At 41.8% G+C, this 21,009-nt stretch overlaps 1 protein-coding gene across 1 annotated transcript in view; it reads left to right on the top strand.

The window, feature by feature from the left end:
- Positions 1-775: 775 nt before the first annotated feature.
- Positions 776-21,009, top strand: part of vars1 (valyl-tRNA synthetase 1) — a 33,666-nt gene continuing 13,432 nt past the window's right edge. The window contains exons 1-18 of the mRNA XM_080748610.1: positions 776-835; positions 1,530-1,885; positions 2,394-2,537; positions 4,200-4,422; positions 5,451-5,569; positions 6,564-6,639; positions 7,503-7,603; positions 7,940-8,067; positions 8,711-8,875; positions 10,450-10,531; positions 12,542-12,661; positions 13,145-13,253; positions 13,908-14,087; positions 14,688-14,812; positions 17,045-17,148; positions 17,902-18,060; positions 18,491-18,581; positions 20,214-20,319. Coding sequence (XP_080604736.1) covers positions 1,532-1,885; positions 2,394-2,537; positions 4,200-4,422; positions 5,451-5,569; positions 6,564-6,639; positions 7,503-7,603; positions 7,940-8,067; positions 8,711-8,875; positions 10,450-10,531; positions 12,542-12,661; positions 13,145-13,253; positions 13,908-14,087; positions 14,688-14,812; positions 17,045-17,148; positions 17,902-18,060; positions 18,491-18,581; positions 20,214-20,319 — 2,386 coding nt within the window. The 5' untranslated portion in view covers positions 776-835; positions 1,530-1,531. The remainder of the gene's footprint in view (positions 836-1,529; positions 1,886-2,393; positions 2,538-4,199; positions 4,423-5,450; positions 5,570-6,563; positions 6,640-7,502; positions 7,604-7,939; positions 8,068-8,710; positions 8,876-10,449; positions 10,532-12,541; positions 12,662-13,144; positions 13,254-13,907; positions 14,088-14,687; positions 14,813-17,044; positions 17,149-17,901; positions 18,061-18,490; positions 18,582-20,213; positions 20,320-21,009) is intronic.

Here is a 21,009-nt window from a genome sequence, read left to right as displayed (position 1 = left end):
TGTGGCCACTCCAGACTGAGGAGTGGAGCATGGCTTTTATTGTGTTTGTGGATCTGACTTGGAAATGCATTGGTTTTGATATCTCCCTGACAACCAACAACAACCACTAATATGGCTGACTGTCCCTGCGGGCTCTAGGATATATGGCTATGGGATTTACATCCCATCGCCCGGACTTGATTCTTGATCACAGCTGTGTAATCAGTAGAGTGGAGAGGGACATTTATTTATAGTTTTAACTATAACTATAGTTTTATACATCACACAGCTTAGACATTTGGATCAAATCAGAGAGCAGACCTGTGTGAACGCAATGATATAGATAGCATATCTGAAGTGTGAACACTGCAGCCACAGCGCCTTAACATAAACATGGGTCTATTATCCTTCTCTCCACTCTGTAAACCCATCGGAAATGCATTGGGTGCTTAAAGTTAAACATTTTTATTTTTTAATATTTATACTACAAAACATTTCAAAACCAAAAGTACAAGCACACGTGTCCTCAGTAAGCTGAACACATAAACATTTGAATGGTGTTGAAAGGTGTAAGCGTTTAAGAGATGAAGCGCGCCAAAGTTTTGAGGAGATACACATATATATATAAATAAACAAATAAATAAATAATGAAGATAACATACGTGTGCTCGCCTTCCAGGCGAGCCCACAATTAATCGTTTTTCAATGGGGTAGAGATACTCTTATTCTGAAGAGATCGACACCGGAAGTCTTATATTTGCTGGCACTAAATTTGCTCACAGAACATAGCCCGGCTCATGTGCGTCTCCCTTGTGTTGCTAACATAAGCTGACGTCTCTTACTGATTCATTCAAAGGTAATGAACAATTTCTCACAATAAGTCTGCCATGACATCGTATTTTATTCACGTTGTCATTTCGGTTTACTTCAAAAAACGCGACAAGATAAAACATGGCGTGAGAGAGCCACAGTTTCTTGAAAATAAGTAACGTTAAAAGTTTTGTACCGTGTTGCTAAGCTATAGCTAGTCTGTTTCGCATGGCTTTGGTCGGCTTACATGAGTTACATCACTGACAGGTGCCACAGATAAACCAGATATAAAGGTTGCAAAAGTAGCTATTATCTGCTACCACTAAAGTGCATTATGTTGCCAGTGCCACACCCACTAAAATCAGCATCTTCCATATGTGTTGTCTCAGAGAGACATCTGTCAGTTTACATTTACGGTGTCAGTTGATGGCTGACACTTGCCATACACGCCCACCAAGGAAGGCACTCATCATTTAAATTGAATGAATTGAATACACAGAACCACAATGGAAACAAGCCCATAGGGCTTTTTGTGTTGTGCTTTTAGCAGCATTGTATAATCGTACGTACCACTGTATTGATTGATTTGATTGAATATTTTATCAGACAAAAATGTAGTACAGCACAAGTACAGTCAAAACATCCGGCCTAAAATGAACTTTACTATTTGCAAACTGTTAAACATAAAGTATGTGTGTGTTAAAGTATTAAATCGATCAAATGATATCTGTCTCCACCAGGGATGGCGTCTCTCTATGTGTCCCCACACCCTGATGACTTCAGGAGTCTTCTAGCTCTTATAAGTGCAGAATTCTGCAGCTCCCCGCGTCCCCGCACTGTCACAGAAGACCCCCCGGCTTCCCTAAATGCCCGCTCCAGACCCGCCCTGGCGCTGGGCGCAGGGGAAGGGGGCTCCGTCCTGTGCGGCTCCGGTGCCGTGGCCTGGTACCTGGCCGCTCAGGGGAAGAGGGCTGGCCTGGACAACAAGCAGCAGAGCCAGGTGTGGCAGTGGCTCAGCTTTGCGGACAATGAACTCACGCCGTTGTGCTGCGCTGTGGTGTTTCCACTGATGGGGATGATTGGTATGGATAAGAAGGTGAGAGTGAGATTCAAGAGGCCCCCCCTCATACTTCTGCACCAGTTTGGTAGCCATTACGAAGGTGTTCTGCAGCATCAGTCCTGCTGCTGTTGACAGCTGCCAGCAGTTCCTTCTTGAATGTTTGAACCACAGCACCAAATCTATTTAGGAACAAAGGCAAGCTCTTGTATCTCTCACCCAGCTGCTGACAGCAGTGAAGACGTGATTTACTGATTCAATGAAATTATTTGCAGACAAATCAATCCTTTTGCTGATAGAGCAGAGTTGCAATAGTACATAATAGTAAACGGTTATCTATGTGTCCACTTTATATTAGGATTGCACACATTGACACACACACACACACACACACACACACACACACACACACACACACACACACTGTATATTAGAAGGCTACATACTGTATTTGCTGTGTACAGAGTATTAGTACGTATATTTAGAAGGACCAAGATTTAAGAATTAAAAAATCTTGAATGTAACGAATACAAATGTTGAATGTCAGCTCCAGCAGACTTCTCGTGCAGAGATGATGCGTGTTCTGAAGGTTCTAGACCAGGCCCTGGAACCCAGAACCTTCCTGGTGGGAGAGAGCATCACCCTGGCTGACATGGCTGTAGCCATGGCAGTCCTCCTGCCCTTCAAATATGTAAGTCACTTTACCTTTACTGCAGGGCTCTACAGCGCCAGAAGCTGAAGAAAATAATGTGCATAACAAGGATTCATATTATTATTATTATTTGCATTATGTCCATTACTTTTCTTAACATTTGCAGAACAATAAGTGCATTTCTTGAAACAATTCATACAAACAGCACCATATATAGTGGACTACCTGCAAAAGCCTGTAACTTGCTCAAAAGTAAATATTTGTCAGTGCCGTCAGAATGACACGTCCTTTGGTGCGTTTGTAAATATGTTCTGGTTTTGACAGAGCGCTCTAACAGATCATTTACTGTACTAATTGTCAGAGTAGTTACTCACCAGTAAGACTCCCTAATCGGGAGATAAGCGTCGCTTATCTCCACAAATAGGACAAAAATGTGTTTTTCCAAAATGTTCCTGATCCATGTTGATGACATGAGTGTAGACATACTGTGTAGTGATTTTCGTGATTTTAGGGCAAAATCTGTAGGAGCAGTGTCCAAAAATGTGTTTTTAAAAATCGGCCTGAAGGTGGCGCTATATGGGACAGATTCATGTTGATGGGATGAGTGTAGACATACTGTGTAGCGATTTGCGTGATGTTAGGGCAAAAACTGTAGGAGCAGTGTCCAAAAATGTGTTTTAAAAATCGGCCTGAAGGTGGCGCTAGAAGAGGGCCATGTGAGAAATGAGGGGTGGGGTCTCCGCGTTGCCTTGGCGGACGAATAGGTACCGGCCCCGGCTCTCCCGGACGCTCCTAGGCCGAGTTACGGCATTTTATGTGAGCTGCAGTGGAGGGGGTCCTCCACTGGGGGCGCCACCACTTTTGCATCCGTTCTGGAGCACCAGGCGTGGGTGGTCCCCAGGAATTCCCCGTGAGCAGCCCCGTGGGGGTGGTCATTTGGTCATTTTTGCACATTTGGTCATTTTTTACACCTGGGGGTCCCTGGAGCTCCGGGGGTCCTTGGAGGTTGTAGTTTGGCAGGTAAGGAGTGTGTGTGCAAAAGTTGGCATGGATGGGGGCAACGGTTGTGGAGATATGAGCAGGGCAAAAGTGTGACGGACTCACTCACTGACGGACAGCCGGTGGAGGTTTTGGTAGTAAATGCGACCTACGGTCGCAATAAACTAGTCTCGCGTAGACAACTATTTCACAAAATATATTTTAAAATGTAATTTCTGTTAAGCAGCAAGCTAAATATGCTTAGATGACTTTTATTTGTATTAGGATAAATGTGCGCAATGTTAAAAACAAAACGGAAGTGGGGAGGAGGCTTCACTTACGCTTTAACAGGATACTCATCGTTCTTACGTTACCCCAGACTGTATGACGGGAGCATTTGCAAATCGCCACGCAAGACTACTCATTAACTAACTTTGCCATTTTTACTCCATCCCATGTATTAACATGATTATTACCTTGTTTTGGTAGATGTAGAATACTGGAGTATCCACAAAGGGGGTTCAATACAAGTAAAGATGATTTGGGGAAGACAAAGCTGTTTTACAACACTGCAAAGCACAAATTAAAAAGGAAATTATGGTGAATTACAGTGCTGTCTGGACAGGAGGATACAGTAACTGTTTCCAGGGTCATATGTTCCCCAGTTCAGCGTGCAGTCATGTTTTTTGTGTCATCCACCTTTATTTTGTCCTTGTGTGTTAGGCTTTGGAGCCTCCAGACAGAAAGGTCCTCTGTAACGTCACCCGATGGTTCCTGACCTGCATCAACCAGCCTCAGTTTCTCAAGGTCTTGGGAAAGATTAGTCTGTGTGAGAAGATGGTGCCAGTTAAACCCAAGAGCAATACTGCTGCTGCTGCTGCTGCTGCTGCTGTTGCTGCTGCTGATGCCTGTCCTGCTGCTGATTCCACTGATGCTACTGTCAACGGTAACTTAACACTGTTGATGTGGCTAGTAGTGTAGGTGATGTACTGTACAGTGACAACCCATTGGTGTTGCTGCTGGTAATGTTTGTTGTCAAAAAGTAGAACATCCACACTCACAAAATAACTTAAAAGGCTTCTTCTAATGCATGAGGGCCAAACAAATGGCCCTCTTTGGCCTTTTTTCCCATAATGCCAGTGTTAATCGCAAATGATGTTGATGTGCTGCAAATTATATTACCAGAGTTCCCCCATTATTAACTCCTGTTTGGCTTTTGTTTGAACAAATAGAAAATAAAACAGACTGGCTACTGTAAATGACAACCATACTGCTGTAGAATTGAACAACATTATGCAGGTTTGAGTGGAAAAAGGGCTATTTGTTTGAGCTAGAATAGTAAAAAGGTACAACAAAGACAACAGCGAACAAACACGGCAGCTGCCCATCTGCCAGCTAGTCAGAGGCTTCATGGGGACTGTAGAAAATCAGTTCAAAGAACAAGATGATGCGCACATCCTTTCCAAGTGCTGGTGCTGGGCTCAGGTTGACATGAGATTAAAGAGAATAGGTCCGCACACAAAATTAAATTTTCTATGTAATTTTGTATTCACTATATGGTATACTGAAAATGGTCAAGTGACATGTCATGTGACTCACTATCCTATAAAAGGAAGACAGTGACTAATGATTTTCACCTGATGAAGGCCAGCTGATGGCCGAAACGTCGTCTAACTTTATGTTTTAAATAAACACTGTGGAGCATTGAGCTGTGTGCAGACTGTAGAAAATCACCCTTCCCTTCATGGTTGGCTAAATGTTTACTTTGTGCGTTTTGAGGATTGTGTTGTTTTCCAGACAGTAGATAAAGACTGGATTGCTTACATTTATAGTTCAAGTCTGTCTTAAGACTCCATCCAAATCTCTTGCAATCCTTAATTACCACTTCACATTTTCCATTTCTTGGACAAGAGTATTATGCTTTTGTATACATATTGTACTGTGATACTTGGTGTGTGTAATTCATTCTTTCAGGTCCACCAAAGACTGAAGCACAGCTGAAAAAGGAGGCAAAGAACAGAGAGAAGATGGAGAAGTTCCAGCGGAAACAGAAGGAGATGGAGGAAAAGAAGAAAATGACAGCTACACAACAAGTATAAAAGCTTTGTTACATCTAATCATAATAATAGCTTGAATGTATATAGTGCTTTTCATGAACCCAAGGACGCTTTACATCAAAACAATGAACAACAAACAACCAACCAAACAAATCTACAAACAACTATTTGCCATAAGCCTGAGAGTATAAGTGTCTTTTCAAGGCAGCCTTAAAAGAGTCAGTTTTTGAGCATGACTAATCTCCATTGGGAGAGAGTTCCATTGGCTGTGACACTGAAGGCTCTGTCCCCCAAGGTTTGGGGAATAGAGAGGAGGTCCAAGTCTGTGAGCCTCAAGTACAGTTCCTGAATATAAAAACATTGTTACATTTAAGTACAATAACAATCATAAGTGATATTAAGCAAAAACGAAATGAATTGTGTGCAGATATTAATCAGTTATGTTCAATTACTGATAAAGATTGACAACAAACATTAACACATTTATCATTTGTTAATTTTCATAATGTGATAATGGTCCCATTTGCTTAATTAATGAGATCTGAGATTGTAAGCAAAATTCTCACAAGTGCAGCAGTTCAGCAAGGTCACATGCAGGTGTTATTCCACTAGCTTCCTGCTGTAGACTGGTAATATGAACAACAACGTTGGAACGGTGCCATGTGAACAAATAACCATCAGGAGATTCACATTAGCAGCTTGCAAGTCATCAATAACGACTGCTCCCAGAACAGACAGGAGGAGAACCGCAATGGGGGAAATGAGGCTTTACGTGCACTCCATTTGTCTTGAGCAGCAGATCTGAGAATGACTTATTGTTTTGTTTTCATGAGTTGCTGATAGCCCAAATGGTACAATGAATTACACAAAAAAGCAGCAGTTTTAAGATTTGTTAAAAATGCAGGAATCTTGTTTTCATGTGCGATGCAAAATTTCAAAGCCTAACTTTTGGGCTTTGAAATTACAAATTTGGCTTACTTGCTGCTGAAGTTTCAAAGCAAAACTGTTTTATTCCACTGTCCTCTGATAGAAAAAGGCCAAGCCTGAGAAGACGGAACTGGGAGTGATCACATACAACATCCCCACCCCACTTGGAGAGAAGAAAGGTGCTTATGTGTGTTTATAGTTGCATGCAGGAGTGTGCCTTCTCTCTTGTAGTGTGATGCAGCGTTGTGGTTGTATAACTCAGCCAACTAGTTGCAGTTTACGTCCATGTCTGCACAGACTCGTATAATATCAGTATGTAGTGAATACTTGAAAGGAATTTTATAAAAGTTGTTAAGTGTATTTACTATTTTTATGTGTTAGTGTTAATATGTGTGCCACATTTATGTACTGTCTGACACATGTTAGTGAGGTCACAGCAGTGGTGTGTTCTTCCAGTATAAGCTGTATACTCAAAAATAGTGCACCCTCTGTAACCACAAGACTTAGCGTACTTGATACGCTGGAGGAGGGGCAGGGGGAAGAGTGTGCACTTCAATCACCTTTTTCAGGTGATAATGTGGCCGAACACTTCGATGTGAAGGCAGGTGTGTGGCTACTGAGGTGACAATGACCATGAGAAGTACTTAACACGTTAACTTAACAATAGATGTAATTGCAGCTAATTTAGTATTTCGTTTGGTAACCGCATGTGTCCACACGCGTCCACATGCCCTGTGTGAGGGAATAATTATGGTATAGTATACCATCTGAAAAGAAAAAAATATATATAGACTACATCACTTGGTCACAGTGACCTTTACCTTTGACCACCAAATTCATTATTCATGAATCCTTGAGTCCATGTGGGCATTTTGTAATGATATTCTCCCACAGGCAGGAGAATGGGAGGGACGGATGGACCACCCTAAAGCATAGTGCCTCCAGTCAAGTAATGTCTCACTGGCCGAGGCATGAAAAAATCTTTTGTGCATTGTAACTGTACTGTAACTGTAAATGTGTAACCCTTGTCTTCCCCTGTCAGATGTTGTCAGCCCTCTTCCTGCAGCTTACAGTCCACAGTATGTGGAGTCTGCCTGGTACTCCTGGTGGGAAAAACAGGGATTCTTCAAGCCAGAGTATGGGGTAAGCTCATCATATCCACACTAAAGAAAATCCATTTAATTCTAAGCTCACCCAAAAAATAACGTATTTTCTATTATTACACACCTGACGAAGCTTTGAAAGCCTTGAATGCGATATATGTATTTAATAATTAATTATTTTGGGTCACATTCCTAAAACAATCATTTGATTAGCATCTTTCTGCAGGTCATCAAATTACTAGTCATCATGAACCACTTTCAACCTACTGTCCCAGATTTAGGGGGAAAACTCAGCATATTTTAAATAACACCATCATACAATGAATAATAAAATAGTTTTTTTTAACAAGACTTCCCTCCCCAATATATTTTTCAGAGGAATAATATTTCTGAGCCAAACCCTCAAGGTGTCTTCATGATGTGTATCCCTCCGCCCAATGTGACCGGATCTCTCCACCTGGGTCATGCCCTCACCAATGCCATTCAGGACTGTTTGACCAGATGGTAATTGCCTACTTCAAGTCTGAAGTTGATCTGATTGTAATAGTCAGAATTCAAAATGTCTTTCTCTGAGAGAGACATTTCTGTCCATTTCAAACGGTTACCTCAGGTGGTTACCACCTGATCTTTGCATGGCTTTCATATGTTGGGCACACACAGGATCCGGAGGTTTTCATAGTAAATGCGACTTACGGTCGCAATAGTAATATAGTAGTTACCACACAGGTAATATGTCATAACCTTTATTTTTATTGCTCTTAATCAAACATAGTTTATTTTACACTTAAAGGGGAAGACCACCCATTTTCAATATTGAAATAAGTCATTAATATACCTTATGTCATCAAGTTATAATTTACAATACAAACCCCCAAATCAATCCTCCAGTTCTAGGCAACACAGAAGAGGGGGAACTTTTTTTCTATTTCCACACAACTCCTCTAAGGTATATTAATGACACAGTTCAATATTGAAAATGGGTGGTCTTCCCCTTTAAGCTAAGCATTAAGGCGCTAATTATCTTTGAACGTGTTTCTGTTTCAGAGCTACACAATCATGGCATGCACTAATATTTTTACTTTCAATTTTCAACCCTTTGGTCGTCGTTACTCAACATTAACCTGCGCGGTTTGCTGTACCCGTGTAGGCACAGGATGCGAGGGGAGACCACCCTGTGGAACCCTGGCTGTGACCACGCTGGCATCGCCACCCAGGTGGTGGTAGAGAAAAAGCTCATGAGAGAGCAAGGCATGTCCCGCCATGACCTGGGCAGAGACAGCTTCATCCAGGAAGTCTGGAAGTGGAAGAATGAGTGAGTGGCGAAGCTTTGAGGCCTGGGAATGGTGGGAAAGTGGCTACACGGAGCTGGATTTTTCATATATCCTGGTTTTTCAGATATCCACATAGAAAAATATCTAGGTCCACACAGAGCTGGATATTTCATATATCCCGGTTTTTTCAGATATCCACATAGAAAAATATCTAGGTCCACACGACAAAGATATCTAGGTCTAACAAGCACACACACAGTAAAGTCTTCAGAGATATCCGGGTATCATGACTACACAGATCCAGTGAAGCGGATATTTTTCAGTGTCTCCACTTATTTATCCGGATTGAAAAATATCCAGATTCACTGCCAAAATAACCAGCTTCGTGTGGCTACAAGCCCCAACAGCACCAAAAAATGTCTAGATTCACAAATATCCAGCTCCGTGTAGCCTTGGCCTTAGACAGTGGTTCTCAACGTGGATTCCAGGGACTTTGTGGGTTCCTTTAGGTGGGTCTAAATTGACCCATACAACTTTGTAACTCCTTAACAGTATACATTTGTACACTGTCAGAGTTAAGGGGAGACCTTGAAAAGTGAACGTTTGAGAACCACTGGTTTGAGAGATCTTGTTATGCTGGCTTCATTGCTAACGATCACTTAGATTGTCAACCTGGGGGCCGTGAGGATATTGCAAGTGGGCCCCCAACTAAACACTACATTTTAATGATTATATAACATTATCTATAATTAAAAAACATTTACAAAATAATGTTAAAATAAATGTCATGCAAAATGGTTTCTTTACAACTTTGAAAAACAAGTTTTCATTGTGATGCTGATAAATAGGAACTTAATGTTAGTTCCATTGATCCAAGCCAGAACTCAAATAAACATACTCTGAAAAATGCACGCGGCCCACCCTTCATAATTTGTACTGTCATCAAACTACCAACATATGGGCATTCTCCAGGGCTGTGATGTATATAAGGTTTGTGTAATGACAATACATTACATCATAACTTTCAATTTGAAATCCCACTAACCTCTGTAAACATGTTTTTTTGCCTTCTACATTATAGCCTACATGAATTGACCTGCCGTGAGCTTGTTCAAAAGTTAAATGTCCAACACAGCAGCTCGATCAAAATGGTCTGTGATGGCAGAGTGTAACATTTGTATACCCATTAATGTAATCGCAGCGGATATTCTTTTTCTCACAAATCTGGCATAATGCCTTGTCCAAATTCACCGGCTGCCCCATGTTGCCTGACTCCAGGCCAAAATGTGCAAAAATGAGCGGTGTAACGTTTGGCTTCGAAATTAGGTCAACAGTACAGACATTACCCCTCCCACTCCTTTGAAGCTGAAGTGATGGTCGATAAGTCTTGTTTCTCTAGAAGCCCATGAACATACTGTAGGGTGGAAGAAAGTCAGTGATAACTAAACAATCATTATTGTGTTTATGGTAAGCTTATATTTCATATCGAACACAATGCAAATTAAATAAATAAGTAATGATAGTTATGAGCTCAACATTGCGGTATGCCCACATAACTGGGGTAATGCAGTTAGTTATTTGCACAGCAGAATAACCGCACTTCTTTTTATTTCAGAAAGGGAGACCGTATCTATCACCAGCTGAAGAAACTGGGCTCCTCTCTGGACTGGGACAGAGCCTGTTTCACCATGGACCCTGTGAGCATCACCTTGTTTACCGCTGTTTAAAGTAGACCGTTTCTCAACTGTTGGGGTGGCACCTGCGAAACATATTGTTTGTAACACAGCTGAATATAGACAATTTGAATATGCACGCTCAGTTGGACATGGCCATATAGAATGTCAACCAACTACAAGCTAAGTGGTCGACCACTTACCTTCTTTTTCGTTGAATAGAGTTCATGCAGCTTAATTCGATCTCACTTTGCAAGACACTCTGGATAAAAAGATATAAAAAATTACTAAATTGTACTTCTCATTAGAGCTTAGATCGGGCCAAAAAAAATGAGCCCGGCCCAACCCACCCCACAGAACGGCAGCCCGAGCCCGGCCCAAAGCCCGATACATAATTGCAGGGTTTCCTGCAGCACTTTACAGGCCAGGCGCCCCGCCCGGCCTGAAAACCCCCCCGCCCCCCCAAGGGTCTAAAAAAAAAAAAAAAAAAAAAATTTTTTTTTTTTTTTTTTTTTTTTCAATTTTTTTTTTTTTTTTCAAAAAAACTTTTTGGACCTCCAACAATGTACTAGGCATGATCGCGATCGCGAAATTGCATGTTTAACCCCCATACCAACCCTATCTTTCAAACATGGCAGCCATGTGAAGTTACTTGTGCCTCACTGGCAGAGCAGCGCATGCAGCTGCTTAATTGACGGTCGTTAACTTCTTTTGAAGTTCTCTGAGAGCCGAGCCTAGGTCAACTTGACAGTGACACAGCTGCACAGCGAGTCGTAGATTGCGTAGAGAGAGAGAGAGAGAGAGAGAGAGAGAGAGAGAGAGAGAGAGAGAGAGAGAGAGAGAGAGAGAGAGAGAGAGAGAGAGAGAGAGAGACCTCTTCTCATTTACTCACAACGAAGTAAAGTACAAATACCTGAAAATCTCCTTTGTACAGTATAAGTACAGTAGGCTACTTAAGTAAATCTACTTAGTTACTTTACACCAATGTTGATTTTTTACTGTGCTGTAGACTTCTATTTATATGGCACGAGTGCTGGTTGATTAACCTGGGGGAAAAAAAAACAAGTTACACTGTCCTGTGAAAAACGTAGTTATTCAATGTTGAATAAATGTGGATGATAGCATGTAGTTGTGTTTTCCGTCATCATGGGCACATTCATGTGTTTTTATAGGGCAAAAATAAGAATTAATATTAAAAATTAAATGAATTAATTACTCGAATTCATTAATTAATTATCAAAAAATTTCGGCGCACGCGCTTTGCGCGTGCGCCATGAGATCCCCCCCTGGTCAAGACTTTTTCCTGCAGGAAACCCTGAATTGACAATTGGAGACCGACACAGCCCGCAGCCCGACATTATAAACAAGCTTAATTGCTGCAGCAGCCTTTTTTCTCATATGGTGATTTGTTAAGAACAGAGTCCTTTTCCAACTGTCTTTATATAGACCTATATAAGACATTGTAGCAAGTACCGTGCTAATTATGGAACAAAAACATCGGAGCCTAATTCTTCAATCAATCAAAAAGCCTTGCTGGAAAACACAGCTGACGGCCGCCGCTAAATCAGACAGCAGGCGCACAGGCTATTATAGCTACAACGTTCACACAACGTCTATTATGATTATTAGGATACAAAAAGTGTCTGTGGACTGTTTCAACGATGTCCTCCGCTCTGCTCTGCTCGACCAGCGCTGGCAGCGCATGCATGCACTGCACACGCCACAGCAGCCAGCCACACGCACACACACAGCGCACGCACACACACACTCACGCTCAACTGTCAAGTTGCGAAACAGCGCAGCGGTGCAGCCATAGAGTCATGAGCGCGCAGTTTACACAGTCACAGAGACATCATGATACTGCGCTGCGCTTGCCTACCGGATTATAAAAGCCCGACCCGACCCATAGCCCGTCATATACATGGAAATTTGAGCCCGGCCCAGCCCGCGCCGCGCCGACCCGTCGGGTCCCGTCGGGCTCGGGCTGAATTTCTAAGCTCTACTTCTCATGCCTCGCTCTCTTTCTCCCTGTAGAAACTTTCCTACGCTGTCCAGGAAGCCTTCATCCGTATGCATGAGGAGGGAGTCATCTACAGGAGCAAGAGGCTGGTCAACTGGTCCTGCACGCTCAACTCTGCCATTTCTGACATTGAGGTATGTGTGTGTGCGTGTGCGTGTGCGTGTGCGTGCAGTCAAAACCTCCACCAGCTGTCAGTCAGTGTGTCCATCACATCACACTTTTCCACTACTCATATCTCTGCCACCGTTGCCCCGATACATGCCAAACTTTGCACACAGGGCTGCCAAACCACCCCTCTTTTTTCTCACATGGCCCTCTTCTAGCGCCACCATGAGGCCGATTCTTGCAAGACATATTTTTGGACACTGCTCCTACAGATTTGGCCCTAAAATCACGCAAAGCGGTACATAGTATCTCTAAAGTCATGTCATCAACATGGACCTGTCCCATTTCCCATATTCCCTCCTGATTTTCTACCATTGCCTTCTAAAGTTTGTGTATGCGACCTGACAGTCGCTTATCTCCCGATTTAGGGAGTCTTACTGGTAATAATGAACTGTTTTCTGTCAGTAATACGCAGTGTGTTTGACCAAGGCACTGTGCTGGGTGTTTTGCAGGTGGACAAGAGGGAGTTGACAGGCAGGACTCTGCTGCCTGTTCCTGGGTACAAGGAGAAAGTGGAGTTTGGAGTGCTGGTCTCCTTCTCCTACAAGATCAATGGATCTGGTGAGTGACTGCATGAACACAGGATATTGTGCAAACAGAGCTACCCATACTTTACATCCACCATGCCATTTAAAATGGAAACATGGTTTTGCCTTAGATGTTCACCCTTAATTAGCCAGTAGCTATGCCCCTCCCAAAAAGCTGTTGTCCTATGCTAGCTTAGAATAACTTCCTGCTTGCCAAGGTTTGCCTTGGCAACAGCCTTGGCAAGCTGCCGGTTGCTAAGCTAGCATTGGACAAAAGCTTTTTCGGGAGGGGCATAGCTACTGGCTAATTGTGTAGTGCAGTGGTTCTCAAACCTTTTCTTGCCAAGGACCCCCAAATGAATATGCATTTGACCGCAGACTCCATTTGAAAACATTTTGTGCCAGGGACCCCCATACAAGATTTTCTGTGTTAAAAGTTCACAACATGTGTACGATGTGCCGCGTTTAGCTTGTAGATTTTTTTTCAAATAGCCGACGTATACATGACTACATGTCTAACCTGGTTAAACTGATTTAATGCTATGTTAACTCATTTTGCTGGGGACCGCCGTGAACCCCCTCAAGGACCTCTGGGGATGCCCTGGATTCCACTTTGAGAACATCTGGCATAGCGGGTAGCTTGGTCAGAGGCTGTCTATTGTCTTACTATATTCTCTCCCTCCGTCAGACGAGGAGGTGGTTGTGGCCACCACCCGTATTGAGACCATGCTGGGAGACTCTGCGGTAGCGGTCCATCCTGCTGACCCCAGGTACCAACACCTGAAGGGCAAGATGGTCCAACACCCCTTCTGTGACCGCAAGATGCCCATTGTTTTTGACGAGTTTGTGGACATGAACTTTGGAACAGGTAGGCACCGGTGGAGGATCAGGATAAGAATGAACTTGTCTTGAAACTACTGTAGCTTAGCTAGCTGTGTAATCCAACCCAGTGACCAAACTTTGTGCGCTTTATTTATTTATTATAAGTTAAATGACTGACAGAGAGTGTAGAGAAAATATTATGTATTTAATTACAACATCCATGACGCAATTATTCAGATAATATCAGCACTCTTTTAGAGAAAATGTAAATAAACGTGAAATAAAAAAGGTAAGCTCTTAATGGGGAAATAAATATATCTACGAGATATGTCCTAAGACCCATACTGTATCAATATCAATTAGCTCTTTGTTAAGATGAGAAATGGCATATTGATTTCATCAGTACGCTTGATCTGATTATATAGTGCAAAAAGTTATTAGTACCATTACTTGTGATCACAGCTCTAATCATAAACCCAGACTACCTCTCTCATTTCCCCTGTTCTCTTTCCCTCCCAAATGAAACATACTTTTTATGTGTGATACATTATTATGTAATATGCATCGACATGTAATGTCATGAACTGTTACTCTTAATGAGCCCACCTGACTCATTAATATGCCCTCTGGTGTGTCTGTCATCCAGGTGCTGTGAAGATCACTCCAGCCCACGACCACAACGACTACGATGTGGGAGTGAGACACAACCTGGCCTTCATCAACATCCTGGATGAGAACGGGCTGCTCATCAACGTACCTGCTCCGTACTTGGTAAGTCCCCATTCCTGTATTTTGTAGGACCCCCACCCAATCTAAGAGATGCCCCATCTGGGAGACTGAGACAAGCAAATGTTTGAAGATCCCACTGTCCAGACTTGGTTTTTATATAATGAAGTTGACTTCTTTTTTTTTTTTTACTCGTTTTGAAAAGACAAGGAATTTATGTTATTCAAACAAAAGATTTGTGTGCTTTTTTACACAGGGAGCCAGTTGTCCGGATTTAAAATGAAGCAAACGCGAAACTAAAAGTTCCTATGATTGGCCGCTAGTTGCACTCTTCTGGTACCAGAAGCAACATGTTCTCCATAGGATTACATTCATTTCCTCCGAACTTTTACATTTGATTTTCTTACCTTAATAAACATTGTCATAAATACGTTATGGTTCCTGTCACTAGTTTAACTCAGTCGGTGCCATATTTAAAGTGGGACCTCTTATATTGCCGTTTCGCCAACAAAGGGTTAAAAAAATAGTGTGCACGCTGGTGCACACATTCGTGCACAGATCATGCACTATGCATGTGCATGCTTTTCACAGCTTTCAAACAAAAGAATCCGCTTGGAAATCCGTTCAGGCATTCAGGAGAAGGCAGCCCTTATGTTTTCTTCAAATGTAAACAAACATGGCTGCCATGTTTGAAAGATGGGGTTGGTATGGGGGTTAAACATGCAATTTCGCGTTCGCGATCATGCCTAGTACACTGTTGGAGGTCCAAATCTTTTTTTTTTTAAAAGACGTCCAGAAGACGTCTGGCAGGGAAGGCCATAGTTAAAAAGACGTTTTTATTATAGAAAAGTCTTTTTTGGCAGGGAGTTAAAGCCTCGTTTCAATCACCATGATAGGCGTTTTGTGAAAATATGGTCCAATTTATGTTATAATTGCAGGGTATACTGTAGGAGGGGCTTGTGATCATAGGCTTGTGATGATTCTTCTTCGTGTGCTTTATTTTTGGCAGGTTCAACACATTTACCCAAGTATCCCTGCGGTTGCACGTGACCGTTGGCAGCCAATAGCATTCCAATTGGGTACCTGTAAACAATGATGGTGACACCCATATGAGGGCAAAAAAATCAAACCTCGGTTCGAAGTGAAGCGGTGAATTCTAGTTCTAGATCTATACATTCTGTGTTCTAGATCTATACTTTCTATGTGCTTTAGTTCTATATTTTTATGAATTCTGAATGAATGAATGATTTGGTCTGGAGGGCCAAATTGTCATGTGAAGCTTTACCAATCTTCAATTCTGCATGTACGGGACAGACAAAGCCACTCCTTGGGAATCTATGGGAATCCTCAAAAAAACATGTACGGGACAGACAAAGCCACTCCTTGGAAGCGGCTTTCACCGCTTCAAAAAAGCTTCATTTCCGCAGCATAGAAACCAATGCGTTCCCACCGTCCATATGTTTTTACCCCCTTTACCCCCCCCGATTAAGTTGTTATGTCAATTGATTCCTCCACATACATTTCTGTGTTGTCACTCCTGTTGTATCCCACTGACTCACCTCCCAGTGAGGAGCCCCCACCGGGAGGACGTAGAGCCTTCGTCCTACTCCTCCCACCCAACACTCAGGTGCCACCCCTGCCCGTAGGATTTACGTGCAGTGACAATTCATTATCACCCTCCCCGTCCGGCTTCTCTCCCCGAACACGGGCCAAATGTGTTCACATAGACACTCGACAAACGCACATAACTCAACAGCTAATAAAGTGCTGAGCTCAAACTGCATGGTGTATCTGCATGTTTGGGCTGCATCGATGTCACTTTTTCATTATGCACTAATAATGAGTTATGCGATTTTCTAGCACAAATATATGATGTTTGCGAGCAAGCAGGTTCCTTACTGTATATCAGAACAGCCTTTCCAAGAAGCCTTGGTAAAAAAGAGCAAATTCTGCACTGCAGTTGACTTTAAATTATGTGACTGTGAACGATCATATTTTGCAAGATTCTGCAGCCATTAAAAAATCTGGTTGAAGGTGATTTAAGTTACCTTTTTTAATGAAAAAGTCTAGAGAATCTTTAGAACTGATTTGATGAAGAGATAACTGTAGACAACAACCTTGAACACCAAAAAAAATGAAGAGATAACTGTAGACAACAAACTTGAACTCAAAAATATATAACTCATCCCTGGTGCTGTCGTTATTTTTTTGTTGTTCTTTTGTTCTATTATGTAAAAAGCGTCGTCTTCTTAAACTCACTGTGTATGTTGTTCCCAGGGTATGAAGCGTTTTGCTGCCAGGACGGCAGTGCTGCAGGCTCTGAAGGACCTGGGCCAGTTCAAAGAAATCAAAGACAACCCCATGGTTGTACCAGTATGCAGGTGAGATGTATTCTCTGGTGTTTTTGTAGGGGTGTCTACATGTATGACTCTCTAATTCTCTCTGTTTAATGAAGTATGTGTGAGGAATTTCAGTCCAAAATGAAAAAGAAATGATTTACATCTGTGATACTCAAACTCCGGCCCGCGGGCCAGAAGTGGCCATTTGGTAGCTAAACAGTCTGGGTAATGTATTTTGAGTAGATTGTTTGATTTGATTTGATTTTCCTTAGCCATAACTCTATTTTCACAAGTTTATTTTCTGTAAAAAGCCATTTGTGTTGTCATAAGTCATAAATAAGGTCATAAATAACATTGTGAAGCAATTGAAAGAGATAGCTGTCTCTGTTCAGCTATCTTTAATGTTATCCCACTTGATAGCAGGCAGACAGATAGACAACAATCTAGACAAATAGCAGACAAATGTACATTTGTTTGTTTTAGTGTTTGTGTGGAATATGCTAATTGCACAGAATTATTAAAAAGAGACAAAATGTAGCAAATTACTTTGATTTCAAATTGTGTTATTGACAGAATATAAATGGAATTCCAAGCCATAAAATAATGCACATTGCCCTTGTCTTACGTTATGTGGAAATAAAAGTGAGAAGTTATCAAGTAATGTCATTTTATCAACTAGTCCGTGGCCCCTTGACATTTTTGTAATGTGGCTCACAGGCTCAGAAGTTTGAGTATCCCTGATTTACATCTTTGTCTGTGCCCATCTGTCTGTGTGTCCCCTCTCCTGTCCATCAGTCGTTCTAAGGACATCGTGGAGCCCCTGCTGAAGCCACAGTGGTACGTCAACTGCACAGACATGGGCAAGCAAGCAGCGGACGCCGTCAGGGAGGGCCGCCTCAAGATCATCCCAGACCACCACCATAAGACCTGGTTCAACTGGCTGGACAACATCAGGTCATTGTCTCACCTGGACTTCTTTTCATGTGCTCTCTATTGATACGTTCTGCACGTAGTGCATCTTCATTTCATTTCATTCCTTCATTTGTCCTGACAGTTAATGAGAAAATAATGTGTATTATTCAACCCCCCAGTGATGCCAGCAGGTCTGCGTAAAGTTAAATACATCTCAGTGTACTTAGGGAACACATAAATCTCTATATAATACAATCGCACAATGGCTTAGGTGTTTATTTAGACGTTCAACCCAAAACAAAGCACTAGCACAACAATTTCTAACCACTTTCACCCTTGAGTAGTTAATTAAGCGTCTTTGGTGAAACCCTGTCTTTGAGACTTAATTACATTCGACGAGGCGGAGGCGATACAGTTCAGGTGTATTTTGTTTTCTTGAAACCTCATCTTCTCTCTGTTGTTCTTCTCTCAGAGACTGGTGTATCTCTCGCCAGCTGTGGTGGGGCCACAGGATCCCTGCCTACTTTGTCACCGTCAACGACCAGTCTGTGAAACCAGGAGAGGTAAGAAGCCGCCACACGGGGGCACTCTGGTGACAAGGCCAGTTCATGCCCGTACCGCACAGCAGCAGAAGCACAACACCATTACGACACGGGAGAGTGTTTTTTGAAGGTCTTTCAGTCCGAGTGTATCAAAAAGGCAACTGGGTTAGGGCAGTGGTGGTGATTGGCTGCACGGAGGTGACAAAAGACAGGGGGACAAAGATACACCTATAAACCTTAACCCTTACCTCAGTACAGTGGTGGAAAAAGTATTCACGTATTTTACTTAAGTAAAAGTATCAATACTGCAATATAACTACAATATAACTGTTTCAAGTAAATGTCCAGAATTCAAAATGTACTTGAGCAGAAGTATGGAAGTGTTGGCATCAAAATGTACTTAAAGTACTAAAAGTAAAAGTACAAAATGTTTGAAAATAGCAGATCTACAAGCTCGCCGGCTATTTTCAAATAGCCACGGTATAAAATGGGACTAAAGTGGTTAATGTATGTTTTATAATATTATAATTTATATCTGCAAAGTAACTAGTATATAACATTTTCAAATAATTGCAGTGGAATAAAAGTACAATATTTGGATCCGAGATGTAGTGGCGTAGAAGTAAAAGTATTAGAAATTGGAAATACTCAAGTAAAGTACAAATAACTCAAAAGTGTACTTAAGTAAACCTACTTAGTTACTTTACACCACTGCCCCAGTAAAACTAACGCTGGTGAATGCTAACCAGGTGAATGTTAAACTGGTCGGACCAATGGTGCTTAACCAGTTGCTTTTTTGATACGCTCGGACTGAAAGACCTGCAAAAAACACTCTCCCATCACGACACCCTGGGATGGAAGTTCATGGCCCATGCCTCATGTACCCCCTCCACGTACCCCCCTGCCTTTCACAGGAGAGCTACAACTACTTGGCAGCAACCAGTGATTACTTTAGTATTTGATTAATCTGTTGATTATTTCTTTGATCTTACGAGTAATTGACCATGCAATGCGTTTAGACCATGAAATAATGGCAACAATAAATAAATAAGGGAATTGGAAAGAAATGAAGGTTGCACACTTCTCTCCATATGAAAAGAGATATTTATCATTCACTAATGCTATGGTGTATTGCTGAAACATGTAGTAATAGATAATGTTTTTTAGATGGAGAGCAGTGTGCAACCTTCATTAATTAATTTACTCTGAATTTGGATTGATGGTTTACAACCTCTTTGCTCTTCAGCTATGTACTAAAGTAGAAAATGCTCATCACATGTTATCTGAATCTATACGGCCATCTTATTGCTTAATATGCTGCACACATATCTTACATGCCACATCACTAAACTGATTATTATACAACAGATTACCCGAATTTAATTTAATTTTCCCGATGGTCTATCATTTGACACGCTACGATGCACTTCTAACGGTGTCCTCATTGTTCACTTATAATTCTGCTGTCTTCTATGTCTCTATCTGTCCATGGATGTACACATCTTCTGTCTTTGCTGTCTCTGTCCATGGATATGCCCTCATTTATGCTCCGTCGTACAACAAAGTATAAATCAAGCTGTCCACCACGACATGGACAAACTTACTCTCTTCTTCTGTCTCTGTTGTCTTCCTCTGTCTCTGTCTGTCCACCAGGACATGGACGGCCATTACTGGGTGAGTGGGAGGACAGAGGAGGAGGCCAGGGAAAAGGCAGCCAAACGCTTCAATGTGTCCACCGACAAGATCTCCCTCAGACAGGGTAACGTTATCCAAATTCATTATATTAACCCATTTAGGCCTAGAATTATTGAATGCTTTAACCAGTGAAAAATAGCAGATATACAAGCTCACAGCGCTGCACCGAGTGCCGCGCTGCGAGCTTGTAGATCTGCTATTTAAAAAAAAAAAAAAGTCGTGAAAATGTGTGCAAATCTTTGAATATATGTATTTTCAAAGCGAACGTTTGTAACTCAAATTTCGCTTCTGGGTGGTCCCTGGAACTAGATATTTTGAAATGGGGGTCCGTGGCCAAATAAATATCATTTTGGGGGTCCTTCACATGAAAAGGTTTGAGCACCACTGACATAGTAGTCTCTCAAGAACAGACTAACTGAGCTCCAGTTAAGTGAAAAGGACCTTTTCTTTGACGATGGCCGGCCAGATTGCTGACATAGAAACATAGGTTTTTTCCAAAAATCTTAGAAGGATTCAAAAGACACTTATAGAATCGGGTCAAAATTCTAATTTTCACGATTTTTCAAAAATAGAAGATCTACAAGCTCGCTGTGAGCTTGTACATCTGCTATTTTTTTATATTTAAAGCATAAAATATTGCGTCATAATGTGTTCAGGCCTAAATGGGTTAATGGTAATGCTAATGCTACTGTCATGATCTAGTCATTATAGAGTGCTATGTCCGTCAGTGGCTTTCCATGACCTGTATCTGTCC

Source organism: Nannobrachium achirus, assembly GCF_963921795.1.
Source record: "Nannobrachium achirus genome assembly, chromosome: 2".
Classification (NCBI taxonomy): domain Eukaryota; kingdom Metazoa; phylum Chordata; class Actinopteri; order Myctophiformes; family Myctophidae; genus Nannobrachium; species Nannobrachium achirus.
This window is presented reverse-complemented; position numbering and strand designations above follow the sequence as displayed.